This window comes from Pelophylax lessonae (assembly GCF_965119305.1).
Source record: "Pelophylax lessonae genome assembly, chromosome: 12".
NCBI lineage: Eukaryota > Metazoa > Chordata > Amphibia > Anura > Ranidae > Pelophylax > Pelophylax lessonae.
Window position 1 is genome coordinate 95,404,568 of NC_138779.1, and position 18,686 is coordinate 95,423,253.

Sequence of the window (18,686 nt, forward strand, 5' to 3'; positions counted from 1 at the left end):
ACCTGTCTACACTTCCTTGCTAACCAGTGATGTCACTTCCGGCCACTCCGTGGAATGAATGCCAGCCGACTTCTCGGAGCATTTTGAGAGGGGTGAGCTTACCACTTGGTTGAGTAAAGGAGATGCAATCTGTTACGTGGTTAGGGCACTCTCTATGTAAGCACAACCATTAATGTGTGTGTATGGTGGCATATATATGATTTAATACAGTGTTGCACTATTATGGTGTGTTTCTGTTTTGCCTCCATATCATTAACATCGGCCATCCGAGAGGAGAGGAGAATTGTAGACCTATCCAGGGGTTCAGATTGCGGATAAGGCTGTGTGGTCCCTGGGACCTGGGGCTTTTGGTTAGCAGATTTATGAGCTATATCTCGAGGTGGAGCACTTGAATGAAAATAAGAAGGCACAGTGTGGGTGGCAGCATCTATAGAGCCCCATTTTTTTCTTCTGTATATAGATTGTTACTTTTCACATTTATTATTAATATTTTTGATGCTGGTCATACAGCAATAGTGGATTGTTTCAATGGTGTTCACTTGATTGGCAGATTTGGATGATATTTATTTTATGTTACACTTGAATTAATCACTACCTAACAGCACCTGCTTTACATTTATTTTTCAGGTTAAACAAGTATGTTGATTTTTTTGGGGATAGTAGAATAGATCCAAAAGGATGAAAACCCCTATCTGTTAATTTTTTGCTGACTGTGTCCCAATGGGAGATTTCCCTTTATTTTCTGTTGGAAGGCAAACTGTGAGATAAGATCTCTAATAAAATGAGGAGAATCCCCCTCTTAGACTAATGCCACCAGAAGAAAAGGGGATTTGAATTACCCCAGCAGGGATTGAAGAACCAATATAAACTGACAGGGGTTCTAGTCCTTGTTTAGTTATCCAAAACTAAAACACAACCAGATAGAACAAATTAACATATCTTGTTTTCCTTTTATTGGTAGAACAGCTAATTTGAAATGTTGTATGGCACCCTGATTATTTGTGCCTATGTCTAAACCCTTATACTGATTCACAGTAAACTCTTACATTGGGATATAGAAGCTGGGTTTTTTCTGGTCTGACTCATTATGACATGCTAAAAGATGAATTGCCGCACAGAAAAATTCCATCTTGTCTACATGACTTATAGCAAGTAGAAGCATGGTATTTCAATATAATGACAATGCCTGCACAGAAAAGACTGTGGATTTTATGAAAATATAATGGGGTTATGTTGCCAATTATTATACAAAAGTCATTAGTGCTCACCGAAGGAAACTGTTTGACTATTCACCTAATAGGTCTAAAAGGGCATACCAAAAGGGGTTAAGTTAAAGAGAACCTTTTCAGGTGTTCAAGTACCTGCTCCGTAAAAAGTACCTAGAGTGTTTTGTTCAACAAGCACAGCAGAATGCCTCATCATACGTTGTAGAATCTAGAACTGCTGCATGCAGGTGAGACCTACCTACAATATGAAGTTCCTTCTGGGATGATAATGATGTTACTATCAATGAAGCTGAATGCAACTCTACAGCCCCAGAAGAACACATTATTTGCTAATAGCTAGCAAGAATTTTACAGTTTCCCCACAATGGAAAGGGGGCACAAATATGGACTGTGTAGCAATAGAGTGTATAGAGTCCTAGGAACTGTGCAGTTTACCACTTATATATAGTTAAGTCGAGCTAATTATTAATATAGATCAAATGAAGTCCATATAAAGTCCAATGTAAATGAATTGATGTGTAGAATCAGTGATTGTCAATCCAGACTCCCAATGGTCGTGTGCTTATTGTTGGGTGACGTCAGTACGCCGTGACCTTCCGGCGTTTCGTCACAGATGACGTTTTCAAAAGGTTGGGGTTTTATGTTATGGTGTTTTTTCTTTTTTTTGCTTAATTTCATGACCCAACTGCACACAACCAATACGAGTCCAACCCGGATTTTCTACAATCAAGTTGTTAAAGTCTTGGTTCTAGATATTTCGCTTCACAAATTAATTATTTTGGTAAGCACATTGGGAGTCTGGATTGACAATCACTGATTCTACACATCAATTCATTTACATTGGACTTTATATGGACTTCATTTGATCTATATTAATGATTAGCGTGACTTAACTATATATATTTCACTGGGGTGTGGTCACACTGGAAGTTGTAGCTTTGTTTTTATTTACCCTAGCGCGGTTACTTTTTCTATTTTTTGTGCAGTTTACCACTTTCCAACCACCTAACTGTAAATATACGTCATAATTTTTACGTTAAATTCCGGAGTATAGATGCCATAACCCTGGTATTTTTTTTTTCTTCAGCCGGTTGACTTTCCCATAAAAGTGATCCCAGCGGTGGACTCGCCGCAAGATAACTTTTAGAAGCGGCCAAAGAGTTGCCCCCTCTCACAGTTTCCCGGTGGTTCCCAGGCTAAAGTACCTGATCGGTAGCTCTGGGAACCATCAGGCATCTGCAAGGTTTTCCCATCATTAGGCATCTGCAAGGTTTTCCCATAGAGATAAGGATGGCTAAATATTGTAAAATAAATAAGGTGCGCTGTTTTTGACTAAGATATTATCCTAAAAATGATTAGGTAACGGATGCAATAAACAATGTGCAATAAGCAAAATCAAAGAATAGCGAAGTGACACTAGATAAGCGAGACTCTTGTTTCCTGGAATGGTGTATCAAGTGATTTACATCAAAAATATTTTTTTTGTGAATAGGTAGCCATGATCTGTTCACAAACAAATAGCAAATATTAAATAGTGCAAAAAGTTCATAAATAGTCCAGTGCTCCATAATTCAATGTGTTTAGTAAAAAGAGGATGCTCCAACTTTCCCACATTCAAATAGAACAAACTATTTGTAGTGCAGCTGAAATAATCCATAATGGAAGGTGTGTCACCAAGTGCTCTATATGTGAAAATTGGCCACTTACCGAATCGAATGATCCCACCAAGAGATCATATGCGTGTGAGTGGAAGCGCCTCTGAAGACAAGTGGTCAGCCTGCTCCGGGGAATGTATCCAGGCTTTTGGTGCTCCTTAATCTCGTTAATGACAGGTGGTTATAAAAGATAATGGAAGACATTCATCGTGCATTAATGCGTATAAAGCCGGTTTATTAAATAAAAATTGCACGTACATGAAAGATAATGAATTAGAGCAAAATAAGATAAAATCTTGCACGGATGCCTGCAGTGCAGTCTGCGCTTGTTGACATCCTGTTGCTAGCTCCAATCCAACGCATTTCCTCTTAGAAGGCATCGATAGCGAACATTCACTATTGTTTGATTTTGCTTATTGCACATTGTTTATTGCATCTGTTACCTAATCATTTTTAGGATAAAAACAGCGTATCTTTTTTATTTTACAATGTCTTTTTCTCAATACTATTCAAGGAGCGTTTGATTGCAGCAGTTTTTTGATTTCACACATTTGCAGCTGAGAGAAGCTTTTTGTCTTGTTTAGATGGCTAGATGGCCACTCTCTCTCTCTATCTCTATGCTCTTAGAGGACCGTCACTTCCGGTTCTCAGGCAATACAAACATGATTTTCCTTTCTTAAAGCAGAAGAATAATTTTTTTTTCTGATCTTTTGCTTTTAGGGGTAGAGGAGAGATTTGGGGTCTTTTAAACCCCTGATCTCTCCATAAAGAGGACCTGTCATGCTATATAGCAATAAAAGTGATCAAATTTTTTTTTTTTGAAAGGCACAGTGTAAAAATTTTAAAAATATGATAAAATAAATAAAGAAACTTTTTAAATCCCCTCCCGGTCCCTGCGTTTTGTGCGCAGTAGTGATGGCATACGTAGGTCACGCTCAAATAAGTAAACTGTGTTTGCATCATACATGTGACGTATCACCATGAACGTCTGAGTGAGAGCAGTAATTCTAGCACTGGACCTCTTTTGTAACTTTAAACTGGTAACCTGTAGAAATTTTTAAAGCGTCTCCTATGGAGATTTTTTTATTACCATAATTTGGCGCCATTCCACGAGCGCATGCAATTTTAAAGCATGACATGTTAGTTATCTATTTACTCAGAGTAACATCATCTTTTAAATTACAATTGGGGTATATATTATGTTTTTTTTCATTCATTAACCACTTGCCTACAGTGCACTTTCACCCCCTTCCTGCCCAGACTGATTTTCAGCTTTCAGCGCTCTCACACTTTGAATGACAATTACTCAGTCATGCAACACTGTACCTTTTTTTCACACAAATAGAGCTTTCTTTTGATGGTATTTAATCACTACTGGGTTTTTTATTTTTATAAATAAAAAAAATATTGTGAAAAAACTCATTTTTCTTTGTTTCTGTCATAAAATTTAGCAAATTAGTAATTTTTCTTCACAAATTTTGGCCAAAATTTATACTGCTACTTATCTTTGGTAAAAATAACCCAAATAAGTGTATATTATTTGGTCTTTGTGAAAGTTAGAGAGTCCACAAGTTATGGTGCTATTCATTGAAAATTGATCACACTTGACCACACCTGATGTACTGAAGGCCTATCTCATTTCTTGAGACACTAAAAAGTCAGGAAAGTACAAATACCCCCAAATGACCCCTTTTTGGAAAGTAGACATTCCAAGGTATTTAATAAGGGGCATGGTGAGTTTTTGGAAGTTGTCATTTTTTCCCACAACTCTTTGCAAAATGAAGATTTTTTTTTTTTTTTTTTTTTTTACAAATTGACGTATTAACAGGTTATTTCTCTCACACAGCATATGTATACTTGCAACTACACCCCAAAACACATTCTACTACTCCTCCTGAGTATGGCGATACCACATGTGTGAGACTTTTTCACAGCCTGGCCACATACAGAGGCCTAACATCCAAGTAGTACCGTCCGGCATTCTAGGAGCACAAATTACACATATAATTTCCTGACAACCTATCGTACTTTTGAAGGCCCTGGAGCACCAGGACAATGAAAACCCCCATAAAATGACCCCATTTTGGAAAGCAAACAGCCCAACGTATAATTTTTGAGGCATAATGAGTCTTTTGAATATGTCATTTTTTTCCACAAGTTTTTGGAAAATGTGGAAAGAAAATGAAAACACATTTTTTTTACACAAAGCTGTCCATTTATACAATATTTCTAACACATAGCATGTACATAGCAAAAATTGCACCCCAAAATACATTCTGCTATTCCTCCTGAGTATGGCGATACCACGTGTAACACTTTTACACAGCCTAGCCACATACAGACGCCTAACATCCAAGTAGCGCTTTACACAAAGTTGTCCATTTATCCACTTTAAGACTGGGCCTATTTTTGACACTTGGTGTTTACAAGCTAAAATCATTTTTTTTTGCTAGAAAACTATTTGGAACCCCCAAACATTATATATTTTTTTTTAGCAGAGACCCTAGAGAATAAAATGGAGATCGTTGCAATATTTTTTATCACACCATATTTGCACAGCAGTCTTCCAAATGCGATTTTTTTGAAAAAAATTCACTTTTTTTAACTAAAAAATAAGAAAACAGTAAATTTAGCCCAATTTTTTTCCATAATGTGAAAGATAATGTTACGCCGAGTAATTAGATACCCAACATGTTATGACTCAAAATTGCGCATGCTCACAGAATGACGCCAAACATTGGTAATTAAAAATCCCCATAGGCAACATTTTAAAAATTTCTGCAGGTTACTAGCTTAGAGTTACAGAGGAGGTCTAATGATCGCGGCGATACCTCACATGTATGGTTTGAACACCGTTTACATATGTGGGCGGGACTTGCGTATGCATTTGATTCTGCGCGCGAGCTAACATGGACAGGGCGCTTTAATTTTTTTTTTTTTTTCCTATTTATTTTATTTATTATTTTTTTATTTTTACACAGTTTAAAAAAAAAAATGTTTTGATCACTTTTAATTCCTATTGCAAGGAATGTAAACACCCCTTGTAATAGAAATAGGCATGACAGGTCCTCTTTATTATGAGATCTGGGGTCAAAAAGACCTCACACCTCACAACTACACTAAAAAAGAAAAAAAAAATTGTTGAAAGAGGAAAAAAAAAAAGAAAAAAAAAAAGCGACCCTTTAAACCGGTTGCTAGGCAACGTCTTTTGACGTAACTCTGGTCCTCCAAGACCATAGAGTCGAGTGAGGGCCATCTTGCCCTCACTCGACTTCCTGTCTCTGAGGATCCGGGACCGGATAGTTTTCCCCGCTGTCGGCGGGTCCGTAAGCTGGGAAAATGTCTGGGACGCGGCAGGAGGGGGGGGGGCACCTCTTCCCCTGCACCGTAAGGGTAATTCTGCGGCGAATCCGCCACTCGGACCACCCTTATCTGAAAGCCGACCGCCTGCCGTTTCAAAAAATACCGGGATTATGGGGGCTATCTGCTGCCATAACCCCAGTATTTAGCTTTTAATGGCCGACGCATATAGTCGTTAGGCGGTCAGTAAGTGATTGCATGTACTGTATATGGCAAACAGGTGATGATGACTGATGGGGTGACAGGTGACAATGACTGATGGGGTGACAGGTGACAATGACTGATGGGGTGACAGGTGACGATGACTGATGAGGTGACAGGTGATGATGATTGATGAGGTGACAAGTGACGATGATTGATGGGGTGACAGATGACAATCACTGACGGGGTGACATGTGACGATGATTGATGGGGTGACAAGTGACGATCACTGATGGGGTGACAAGTGACGATTGATAGGGTGACAGATGACGATGACTGATGGGGTGACAGGTGACGATGACTGATGGGGTGACAGGTGATTGATGGGGTGACAGGTGACGGGCGATGGTCACCGATGGGTGACAGGTGACGGGCGATGGTGCACGGCGGTACTGATGGCAGTCTCTGGTGACCGGTGAACTTTAGGCTACGTTCACATGTGAGCGTAGCGATCGCGGGCAGAATCACTGCGATTCCGCCCGTGATCCAGAAATCATTGCAAATTGCGGGACGCTTGTGCGTTGCCCGTGATTTGCAATAGCACCCCAAACTCTGTGCGATGTTGCTGCGATTTCCGCCTGCCAAATCGAGGTAACATCACGCAAACAACGCATGACTCCCCAAAGAAGGTCTTGTACCTTTTTTGGGCGTCATGCGTTGTTTGCGCGATGTTACCGCGATTCGGCAGGCGGAAATGGCGGCAACATCGCACAGCGTTTGGGGTGCTATTGCAAAAAACGGGCAACGCACAGGCGTCCCGCAATTTGCAATGATTTCCGGATCGCGGCAGAATCGCGGTGATTCTGCCCGCGATCGCTGCGCTCACATGTGAACATTATGGGTGTCAATTTCTGGGCACTGATGAGGTGACTGTTGGGTGACAGGTGACATTGGGGGGGGCTGAGGACTGTGTGGGGACCTTTATTGGTGTGATTTTAGTGTGATTTTTACTTTTACAGGTGTACAGAGCAGTAACTCACTGTTTCTAGCTCTGCTCTCCTCACACTGGAAACTGTATGAGGGGAGAAGAGCTAGTAACAGTGAGTTACTGCTCTTTGTTTACATTTTGTGATCGGCTGTGAATGGATTCACAGCCGATCACATAGTAAACAGTCACTGTCAGTGACTGTTTACTACCGCCGGTGACAGCTGTGTTCCTACGGAACACAGTGCCACCGACATGACCACGCTGCGCGCTCCCGATCGCGCATGCGCGGTCTTCTGCCGGGCGCCTCCATTGTGATCGGCTGTGTCATTGGAACACAGCCGATCACGTGGGAAACAGCCATGCCTATTGGCTGTTTCCCCCCTGCCGGTGACCGGCTGTGTCCCGGGGACACGCCGACACCGGCAGTGCACGGCGGCACGCCCGCGATTGCGCGCCTGCCCTGCATTTCCTGGGTCACGTCATATGACGTCCGCCCAGGATAATAACCGCACCGTCCCGCCGTCATATGACGGCGGGCGGGCGGGCGGTAAGTGGTTAAAGTGTATTTTTACAGCTTAAAAAAGTGCTGCGCAAAAAATCATGTGACATAAAATATTTCAACGATCACCATTTTATTCTCTAGGGTCTCTGCTAAAATACATATATAATGTTTCTGGGTTTTAAGCACTTATCTAGCAAAAAGTACTGATTTAAACTTGTAATTAAGAAATGTTAGAAAATGGCCTGGTCAGAAAGTGGTTAAACCCGATACTTTATCTTGATATTATGATTGCGTAACAATTATTTCTGATGGATCTGCTAGGTTTTTCATACCCTCCTAGCTATCTTACTGGTGATTTGCCCAGTAGCTGCACCAAGATATTCACCAGTGATGGCATAAAAACTGATTTCTACTCAATCAATATTCTTTTTGTTATTTTATTGGCTCACCTTTCTTGAAGAGAGGAATTGGGTGTACAGGAAACCTAAAAATAGCAGCAAAAATTCCTTTTGCTCCTGTATCTTGTGCAATCTCTACCTCCGCCACAGGCTAATGCGGATTCAGTAGATCAAATGATCATCTGTCTTGTAGTATCTTCAGCCCCTCTCCCAGGTTAGTAGTTTGAACTTTAAGCTGAAACGGGCAATTTTAGTAGTGGACCTTTAAGACAGGGCATGCAATTTAGTAAGCAGAACTCTTCAACTTCAGCTTTCTTCTCCAGGCAGGAGGTCTAGGAAGCATGAACTGGACCTCTGTGGACTCACATCCTTCACACGCAAACAGTTATATAACCCAAGTGCTCACTCCATCGGGAATGGCAGGAGTGTGGCTCTCCTCAGATGGGGAAACTCCATAACTATAAACACAAAAGAAAGGAGGCGCAAACACCTAGTGCATTACCCTTGGACACCTTCTGTTAATTTATTGAATGCCAAAAAACATACTCACAAACATGAAGATTAAAATCGCATGAAACCAATCCACCTCATCTGTAAGGACATGTCCCTGTGTTTAGGACCGCTGGGTTTGGGGGAGGGAGGGATCTACACTGGTAATTTCAGTATAAATTTGAGCCATGGACACCTTCTGTTAATTTATTGAATGCCAAAAAACATACTCACAAACATGAAGATTAAAATCGCATAAAACCAATCCACCTCATGTGGAAGGACATGTCCGCTGAGAAAAACAGAGTCCGCCGATGGACTCCAAGTGTGAAAAAGACCTTAGTGTGCAAAGTGAAACAAATATTCATAACCTGCATCATTGTATCCTCTTTTTCTCTGTCTACTAGAGAACACTTCCCAGTAGTAGGCATAACCAACCATTGTCTTGCACTTTGGACAAAACCTAACACTCACATGACATAAGCAAACGGAACTCAACCTGACTACAGCCTAGCTGCAAACACTAAATTTAGATTAGGGACAGTCCAGTTTAAGACAGTTGTTTGAGAACCCCTTTTTATCTTTCTGTGGTGGCCTTAGTATTTTGCTCAACACTCCTTCATATGTGTCTCTCCCACCCCAATACATTGACTGTTCAACAGTGAGGTAGTAAAACATATTTCTATTGTAGTTAATTGAAGATGTACAGTGCCTTGAAAACGTATGCATACCCCTTGACATTTTCCACAATTTGTCATGTTACAACCAAAAAAATGTAAATCTATTTTATTGGAATTTTATGGATTTACCAACACAAAGTGGCACATAATTGTGAAGTGGAAGGAAAATGATAAATGGTTTTCAACATTTTTTACATATAAATATCTGAAAAGTTTGGCGTGCATTTGTAATCAGCACCCTTTAATCTGATATCCCTAACTAAAATCTAGTGGAACCAATTGCTTTCAGAAGTCACCTAATTAGTAAATAGAGTTCACCTGTGTATGGTTTAATCTCAGTGTAAATATAGCTGTTCTGTGAAGCCCTCAGAGGTTTGTTACAGAACCTTACTGAACAAACACCATCATGAAGGCCAAGGAACACACCAGACAGGTCAGGAATAAAGTTGTTGAGAAGTTTAAAGCAGGGTTAGGTTTTAAAAAAATGGCCCAAGATTGGAACATCCCACGGAGCACTGTTCAATCCATCATGAAAAAATGAAAAGAGTATGGCACAACTGGAAACCCACCAAGACATGGCCATCCATCTAAACTGAGAGATCAGGCAAGTAGAGCATTAATCAGAAAAGCAGCCAAGAGGCCCATGGTATCTCTGGTGGAGCTGCAGAGATCCACAGCTCAGGTGGGAGAATCTGTCCACAGGACAACTATTAGTCATGCAATCCACAAATCTTGGCTTTATGGAAGAGTGGCAAAAAGAAAGCCATTGTTGAAAGAAAGCCATAGGAAATCCCATTTGCAGTTTGTGAGAAGCCATGTGGGGGACACAGCAAACATGTGGAAGAAGGAGCTCTGGTCAGAGGAGACTAAAATTGAACTTTGTGGCCTAAAAGCAAAACGCTATGTGTGGCAGAAAACTAACACTGCACATCACCCTAAACACACCATCCCCACCTTGAAACATGGTGGTGGCAGCATCATGTTGTGGAGATGCTTTTCTTCAGCAGGGACAGAGAAGATGGTCAGAGTTGATGTGAAAATAGATGGAGCCAAATACAGGGCAATCTTAGAAGAAAACCTGTTAGAGTCTGCAAAAGACTTGAGACTGGGGAGGAGGTTCACCTTCCAGCAGGACAACGACCCTAAACATACAGCCAGAGCTACAATGGAATGGTTTAGATCAAAGCATATTCATATGTTAAAATGGCCTAGTCAAAGTCCAGACCTAAATCCTAAATGAGTACAAATGCATGCCACACTTTTCAGATATTTATTTATTTTTTTAAAAATGTAAAACTATTTATCATTTTCTTTCCAAATCACAGTTATGTGGCACTTTGTTGGTCTATCACATAAAATTTCAATGAAATACATTTATGTTTTTGGTTGTAATTTGATGAAATTTTGAAAATTTCAAGGGGTAGGAATACTTTTTCAAGGCACTGTATGTGATAGTGTTTCTTTCTTTGCAGATTAAGATTAGCAGAGCAGTGAGTACTATGGAAATAAACATTTGAAGTGGTTCCAAAGCCAGGATATTTTTACCTAAATGCATTTTCTGCCATGGGGTAAAAAATGTCCCATTAGTTGTATCACCCCCTCACCTCCCTAAATAGTTACCTACTTATCGAGTCCTATCTTGATCCAAAGCTGTGCCCATGTGCATCAGTGCTTGTCAGTTTTCCTCTCCTCACAGGACACAGAGGCAGCAGCAGGAGTCATTGGCTCCTTCTATTGTCAATCAAATCATGCGAGAAAGGAGCAGGGGCAGGACCAAACCACGCTGTGTGTGTCTATGGGCGCACACAGCCTGGTTTGGGATCAAGCGCATATATCTGCCCCCACAGCAAGCGTCTTGCTTCTGGGAGCAGACACAAAAGAGGAGGAGCGGAAAACACAGTCGAGGGAATTCATAAAAGGAGGTTCGGAGCTGCTCTGTGCAATACCATTTTACAGGGTAGGTTAGTATAACATGTTTGTTATTTTAATTTAAAAATTATACTTTACAACAGCTTTAACATGTAATTTTATTCCTTATATTAGGCTCAAAACTAAATCTCTAGCTTCAATGTTATTAGCTTTTAATGCTTATAATTGCCTGGTCACTTGGTAACATTCGTATTTTGTTTTGTCACAGCAAGAGAAGTTAGGAGACATCTGCTTCTCTCTGCGATATGTGCCCACAGCAGGCAAGCTCACTGTGATTGTGCTGGAGGCCAAGAACCTGAAGAAGATGGATGTAGGAGGACTTTCTGGTTTGTTTTTACATATATTTAACTTTCATTTTTTTCTTGTCAGAAATGTACAGGGACAGTTGTGAACATCATCTCAGCTACATCTTCTTTTTTTTTTTTTTTTTTTACTACTTACAAGACCAGGCTGTCTATCAACCCTATATTTTATGTCACTACTATCTTTTGGAGGAGCATGGTCTTTTCAGTATCTAGCTAGGTTTAGGACACGGGTGAGAGAGGCACTGAGGGTGCTATAGAGATGCAGGGTATACTGGATACTTAGAGGGTCAGTGACACTGAAAGGTCTAGAAAGTTCACAAAAGGGGGTGATGGAAATTGCTACAGGATAGCTCCCAGGTTGCAGTCCTCTGACACACCCATGCAGTTACTACTGAGTAGATATACTGGATAAACTAGAAGCACTGGAGTGGAGTGCAGGAGTCTCTGGAAGCAATGGGATACAAGAGGTCACAGGAGCCTCTGGACTGGACGAGTCACCGGATTCGCAAAGGTGAAGGAGTCTCTGGAAACACTGGGGCGCTATGACCATATGATGCATAGGGGTGCAGGACTCACCAGAAGCACTGGGGTGCAAGAGTCACTAGATCCACAAGAGTCAGAACTCTGAAAGCATAGGGATGCATGGGTCACTGAAAGCACAGGGGCACAAAAATGCAAAGGGCTACTAGGAACACTGGAGTGCACAGGAATATTGTCTCTGTAGAGTAAGATATGCAGCGAACACTAGAGATACAAAGGTTTCCTTGGATGCACAGGAATAATGTCTCTGTGGAGTAGGATATGCAGTGAACACTAGAGATACAAAGGTTCAGTTTGAAGCACAGGAGACACTGAGGTTTCTTGGCATGCACAGGAGCGCTGGAAACTCAGGAAACACTAAGGTTTGCACAGGGATGTTAGAAACATAGGAGACACTGAGGTTAGCTCTGAAAACAGAGAAGACCCCTAAGTTTGCTAGAGTGCACAGGAGCGCTAGAAACACAGGAGACACTGAGGTTTGCGGGGATGTAAGAGCACTGGAAACATAGGAGACGCTAAGGTTTGCTAGTGTGCACAGGAGCACTGAGTTTGTGGGAAAAGTCTCTGAAAGGGATTTGGGAGGCACAGGAGGCTCGGCAGCCAATAAAGTGATACTGTATGTTGCTTGAAAGCCGAGCAACATGTCTGCTGAAAATTTGCTGCAGAACTGGCAGAACCTGGAAGCTACACAGAGGAAAAACCCAATACTGGAATGGGGCACAGTTGAGTGTGCCTACTTGGATACACATTAATTGGATCATTCAGGTAGTACCTTGTAAACAGTAGAATAGTTGGCTAGGGATTTTATCTTCCATCCAAATGATAACTTTTTTTGTCAAGACCTATCAAACAGCCTGAACGATCAGTTCACGCAAAAATTATTTTTTTTATACAGATACAGCAAAAGCACAAAGAAAAGGATACAATTTTTTTGTTTTGTTTTTGCTTTGACAAAATAGGCATAGGAGTAGACAATACCAAACAGCAACTTTGTGCAGATATCAAAAAGCTGTTGAGTCATCAAAAAAGAAAGATTCACACTGACTTTTCGTGTTGTGTCATTCAAAAAAGGAAACCTGTTAAGGTGACTAGTGTGTGTGTGTGAAGGTGTTTAGGTGTATGCTTCATTCTTAAATCTGAGGTTCTCAGGTACCTAGGAATGAGACCCAATCCTTCTATATTTTATCAATATTAGTGTGCTATCCCCTGGCCTCACAAGCTATTCTATAAAGAGGCAGCACCAGATGTGTCTATTAATTGACTTCTAAGGCCACTGTAGATGTCCAGTTCAGTACTATGGTTTTATTAGCATAGAAAGGTGCACCAAATCTATGCCCTCAAAAATAACAAACGGACACCAGTCTGGGTTACATATATTGGGATGTTAAAGGTGTGGGAAATAAATTCAGTGGCTTGTGATCAGAAGGTGTAAGGCAAACAGTCTAGCAGATTTAAAATATGCTCTATGATAACGCCGCACTTTTATGAGTTAATGGGACTTCTTCCCAAACCTTTTCCATTATATCTGCCATTGTTCCTGAATACAGGGTAATGTAGAGCAGTGGTCCTCAACTCCGGTCCTCAGGGCCCACTAACAGGCCAGATTTTAAATATTACCTTGGGGAGATGCAGACTAGAGTAATGCAATCACTGAGCACCAAATTATATCACCTGGGATGTATTTCAGTTATCTTGCAAACCTGGCCTGTTAGTGGGCCCTGAGGACCAGGGTTGGGGACCAGGGATGTAGAGGGTCTGATGTAGAAGGTTACAATAATCTGGAAAATAATTGCACATGTTGAGGTTAAAGTAATACTTGCTCCAATAAGGATGGCTGAAGCATACACCTTGTAATTCCATTTGGGCTTTCACTGCATGCCTGAGTTGCAGATATCTAAAATGCAAGGTGCCCTACATCTCCAAATCTTGCTTCAGCATTTGAAAGCATTTAAATGAGCCCTGAGAGTATATTTGGTGTAGTTAATTTAGTCTCCTTTGTGCCCATTGATGGCTGTCAGGAATCTTAAGAAAGTTTTTTAGTTCTGGATTACACCAAATGGGATTGTTGGTAGAAATGAATTGGGTTTCATTCATGAGGGAGCATCTGAAGAGATTGTTTATACATTTACCAATGCTGATAACCTTGAATTGCAAATAGTCGTATAGAGTCTTCCTGTGCAAAAGATTTGAAAGTGTTTCAAATGAGGATACCTCTAATGCCTCTGTGGCTGTACAGTTGCATTGGTCGGTACTAAAAATAATCACCAGTGTTTTTATACCAGCTAAGAGACATAGTAATATCTCTGTAGGTCAGACAGTGCCAGGCCCTCTTGGCTTGAGGCAAGATGCTAAGTAAATTTGGAAATCTTAGGGGGCCAGGACTATAACTCCTAAAAAATATGTTTAGAGATATACTGTAAACAGGGGAGTTGCAGCCCAAATTCCAAACAAGTTGGTTCGCTGGGTAAAATCTACATAAAAGCAGAATGCAATGATTTGCAAATCTCATAAGCCCATATTTTATTCAGAATAGAAAATAGAAAACATATGCAATGTTTAAACTAAGAGTTAAAAAAAAATGGTAATTTTGAAATTGATGGCAGCAACATGTCTCAAAAATGTGTATTTTGCAATTTGGTTATTTGGCAATAGGTCAGTAAAATGATTGGGTAAAAAAAGAGCATCGTAGTGAGTCAGAGTGTCTCATGAGTAACGATGGGCAAAGCTTTACCAATCTGTGAAATGCTGCATCTCAAAACTGTCAAACAATTACAGAATAATGCTTCACAACGTAAAAATATCATCAAAAGACTGCGAAAATCTGGTGAAATATCTGTGCACAAGGGACTAGGCTGAAATACAATACTGGATGACCATGATCTTTCGGCCCTTAAACAGCACTTAATTAAAAACAGGAAAGATTCTGTGATGGATATCACTGCATGGGCACAGGAATACTTCCAGAAATCACTGTCTGTGAACACAGTTTGCTGTGCCATCCAAAAATGCAAATTAAAGCTCTATCATGCAAAGAAAAAGCCATATCTGAACATGATCCAGAAACGGGCCATCTTCTCTGACCCAAAACTTTAAAAGTGCCTATTGCAAAGTGGAAATCTGTTCTGTGGTGAGAGTAATCAAAATGTTATATTCCTTTTGGTAACCATTGGCGTTGTATCCTCCAGACTAAAAAGGAGCAGGACCTTCCAGCTTGTTATCAGAACTTCAAAAGCCTGCATTTCTGATGGTACGGGGGGCATTAATGTGTATGGAATTAACAGCTTACAGGTCTGCAAACGCACCATCAATGCTGAGGATTTAGAGCAGCATATGCTCCTATCCAGATGTCATTTTTATTTTTAGGGAAAGCCTTAAAGATTTCAAGATGACAATTGTAAATTGCATACTGCCCCTTTGACTACAGCATAGCTTTGTAGTAGAAGAGTCCAGATGCTTAACAGACCTGCTTGCAGTCCAGACCTTTCACCAACTCAAAATACTTTTTGCAACTTGAAAGAAATAATACAAGAAAGAAGACCCAGAACTGTTAAGCAGTCCTAAATTAGGCAAGAATGGGACAACATTCCTCTCCCAAAACTCCCAGCAACTGGTCTCCTCAGTCCCCACACGTTTTCAGAGTGTTGATAGAAGAAGAGGGGATGCATACATAATGGTAAACATTACCCTGCCCCAACTTTTTTGAGATGTGTTGCTGCCATCAATATCCAAATTACTCTATTTTTTCTTAAAATAGTACATTTTCTCATTTTAAACATTTGATACAGTATATTTTCTCTTTTCTATTGTATTCAAAATATGGGTTTATGAGATCTGCAAATCATTACATTCTGTTTTATGTAAAATGTTTATACAAATATTTGGAAAGAAAGCTCATTTTAAATAAACAGGAGAGTAAGAGGGAGTCCACCCAAACATCAAAGTATGACCTCTGCACTGAGGCCTATAATAGTATTGGTACAACGTAAGTTTCCAAAATGGAGTTCAGCAACATTTCAGATGGGTATTGCTAAGAAAACAGAATAGTTAGACGGTATCCATTTAGTTATTTTCTTGTTTTTTATTTTTTTTTCACTTAATTTTTAGATCCATATGTGAAGATTCATCTCATGCAGAATGGCAAGCGATTGAAGAAGAAAAAGACCACTATTAAGAAAAACACCCTGAATCCCTACTATAATGAATCATTCAGCTTTGAAGTTCCTTTTGAACAAATCCAGGTGGGGCTTCATTAAAAACACTATTATAGCTTCCACTGTTAGAAATTATCTTGATATATTTAAAATATTTTCTAAAGCCTGGAGGTTTTGTTTCTCCGTTTTCATTATTTGTTGTTTGGGAGTTTAATAGGCCAATTGAAAAAGAGTATATTATACCCTACATTATTAAACTAGACTGCTGTGTTGATTTAAAAAAACTTTAAATAATGTGGTATGGTGTCGATGATGCCGGGCACCTGAAGGTCCCCTAGTCCATAATGCTGTGACCTCAGGCAATTCTTTTAAAACTTCAATGCCAGGCTTGCAAGCCTGTTTTGCTCTGATGTGTGACACAAACTCCTCCTCAGCTTTGATGTGAGACACAGTTGAGTATCTGAGACCTACAAAACTGGGACCATGGGATAGTGTAGGTATGCACTAATTTATTGAGGGATGTTGCTACTGGGGGGGATTTGGAGGGCAGAGATGCGTACTGGAGTGTTGGAGAAGGAAACAATGTGTACTGGGGAGGGGGATGGAGGTGGGAGATGTGTACTGGGGGGATTTGGGGGGAGCAGATATGTAAACTGAAGGGATTGGGGGTAGGGTTCGAAGTGGGAAGACCTGCACTCTCTTTGTTACGTACTAAATCATACACTCTGACTGTTACACACCTCTGACCCCTGCACTCTGAGCATTAAGCACTACTGTCCCCTGTGCTTTGTGCAATACACATTCTTAACTTTTGAACTCTTTGCGTTACATACTTCTGACTTCTAAAGTCTCTGCTGTACACACACATAACCCTTGCACTCTGTGCGTTACCTACTCCTGATCCCTGGAGTATGTGTGTTATATACCCCTGAACCCCTACATTCTATGCTGCACACACACACACATTACCCCTACACTGTGTGCATTAAATACTCATGGCCAATGCTCTATGTCAGGAGTTCCCAAACTGTGGGTCAGGACCGACTGGTGGGTCGCGAGCTGCGTTTGAGTGAGTCGCGCTGAGCTGGAAATCACTGAGAGTGGGACTTGCTTTTCTGTGAAACTCTCAATTGTGGCACAGTAATTAAAAGCATATTTTGTGGGTACAAGGACTCTTTTGAGTGCCCAAGGGTGCCCCACACAATCATAGCAATACCCCTGCAAAGGAACATATTCCACAAGTAGAATTAATCCCAACATGCAGACAACATTAGATTTAGACCAAATGTAATGAGTTTGGTTGACTTGAGCCAAATCATATTTTCATTTCAATGGTTTAAATTTTCATTTCAATGGTTTATGAGGCCTCCAGAAGACCAATTGGAGGTGCTAAAATATTCACTCTCTGCTGGTTTAAAAAGAAACCTTCCAGTGTTACCCTTCACTGTGGCTGAGCGGTAGAAGGCAGTGTAGAAAATAGGGTTCTGGCCACCTGCCAGGATCAAACTCTGAGTAACAATTTACTATCTCTGGTATGTTTGGAATGCGTGTCTCACACTAACTGTGCACATTTGCATACTGCTCTAGTTGTCATGCCTCCCCTAGGCTCCCCTCACATACCCAGCCCAAACTCCTGGTAGAATTTCTGGAATAGGTGGTTCTCGCTATTTATGCATTCATGCCTATTGCTGTAGTTACCTTGCAAGCCACAGGCTCCTGCTACCTACTAGCCCATACTCTGAACAATATCTTGCTATTCCTTGGACTTCCAATGCTTAAACTGCTTCTGGGTATATTCCCACTGCTCCAGCCAATGCTGTTATGTCCCCTAAACCCATTAAAATTTTATTTTTTACACAAAGGTTTAGGCCTTCCATGGCTTCCAGGAGCAGCTGCAAGTTTTTCTGATTTCTTCAGGTTGCATCCCATTTTTTTCATTGTTTGGCCCCATTGTTTCATTGGACATGGTTGTCAGGAAATTCCCAAACTATTCTGCACAATTTTACATTATTTGCTGCTCCATACTGCATAATTTTTTGAGCCTGTTTTGGTGGATTCCAAGTAACTTCAATGGGACTTCTGGCTCCAAAAGTTATAGAGGCTTGAAAGTTTTTACATTTTGCTGAATCACAATGGATTTAATTTTGTTTTTTCCGTCTGTATTCACAGGGTTTTGTGGTTTATAGTTACATCTCTGCAATAAGCATTTATCTTCAAATGCCTGTGCAACAAAAGAATCATTGTTTCACTAACAACTGGAGTCTAATGTGTCTCATTGAAAAGGCCATTGTATTGAATGAATATATTTTAGGGCACACTATT

At 40.5% G+C, this 18,686-nt stretch overlaps 1 protein-coding gene across 1 annotated transcript in view; it reads left to right on the forward strand.

Annotated features, from left to right (window-relative positions):
- Positions 1–18,686, forward strand: part of LOC309567900 (synaptotagmin-1-like) — a 417,492-nt gene that overhangs the window by 398,278 nt on the left and 528 nt on the right. Inside the window, exons 7-8 of the mRNA XM_082273424.1 lie at positions 11,577–11,694; positions 16,318–16,451. Coding sequence (XP_082129550.1) covers positions 11,577–11,694; positions 16,318–16,451 — 252 coding nt within the window. The remainder of the gene's footprint in view (positions 1–11,576; positions 11,695–16,317; positions 16,452–18,686) is intronic.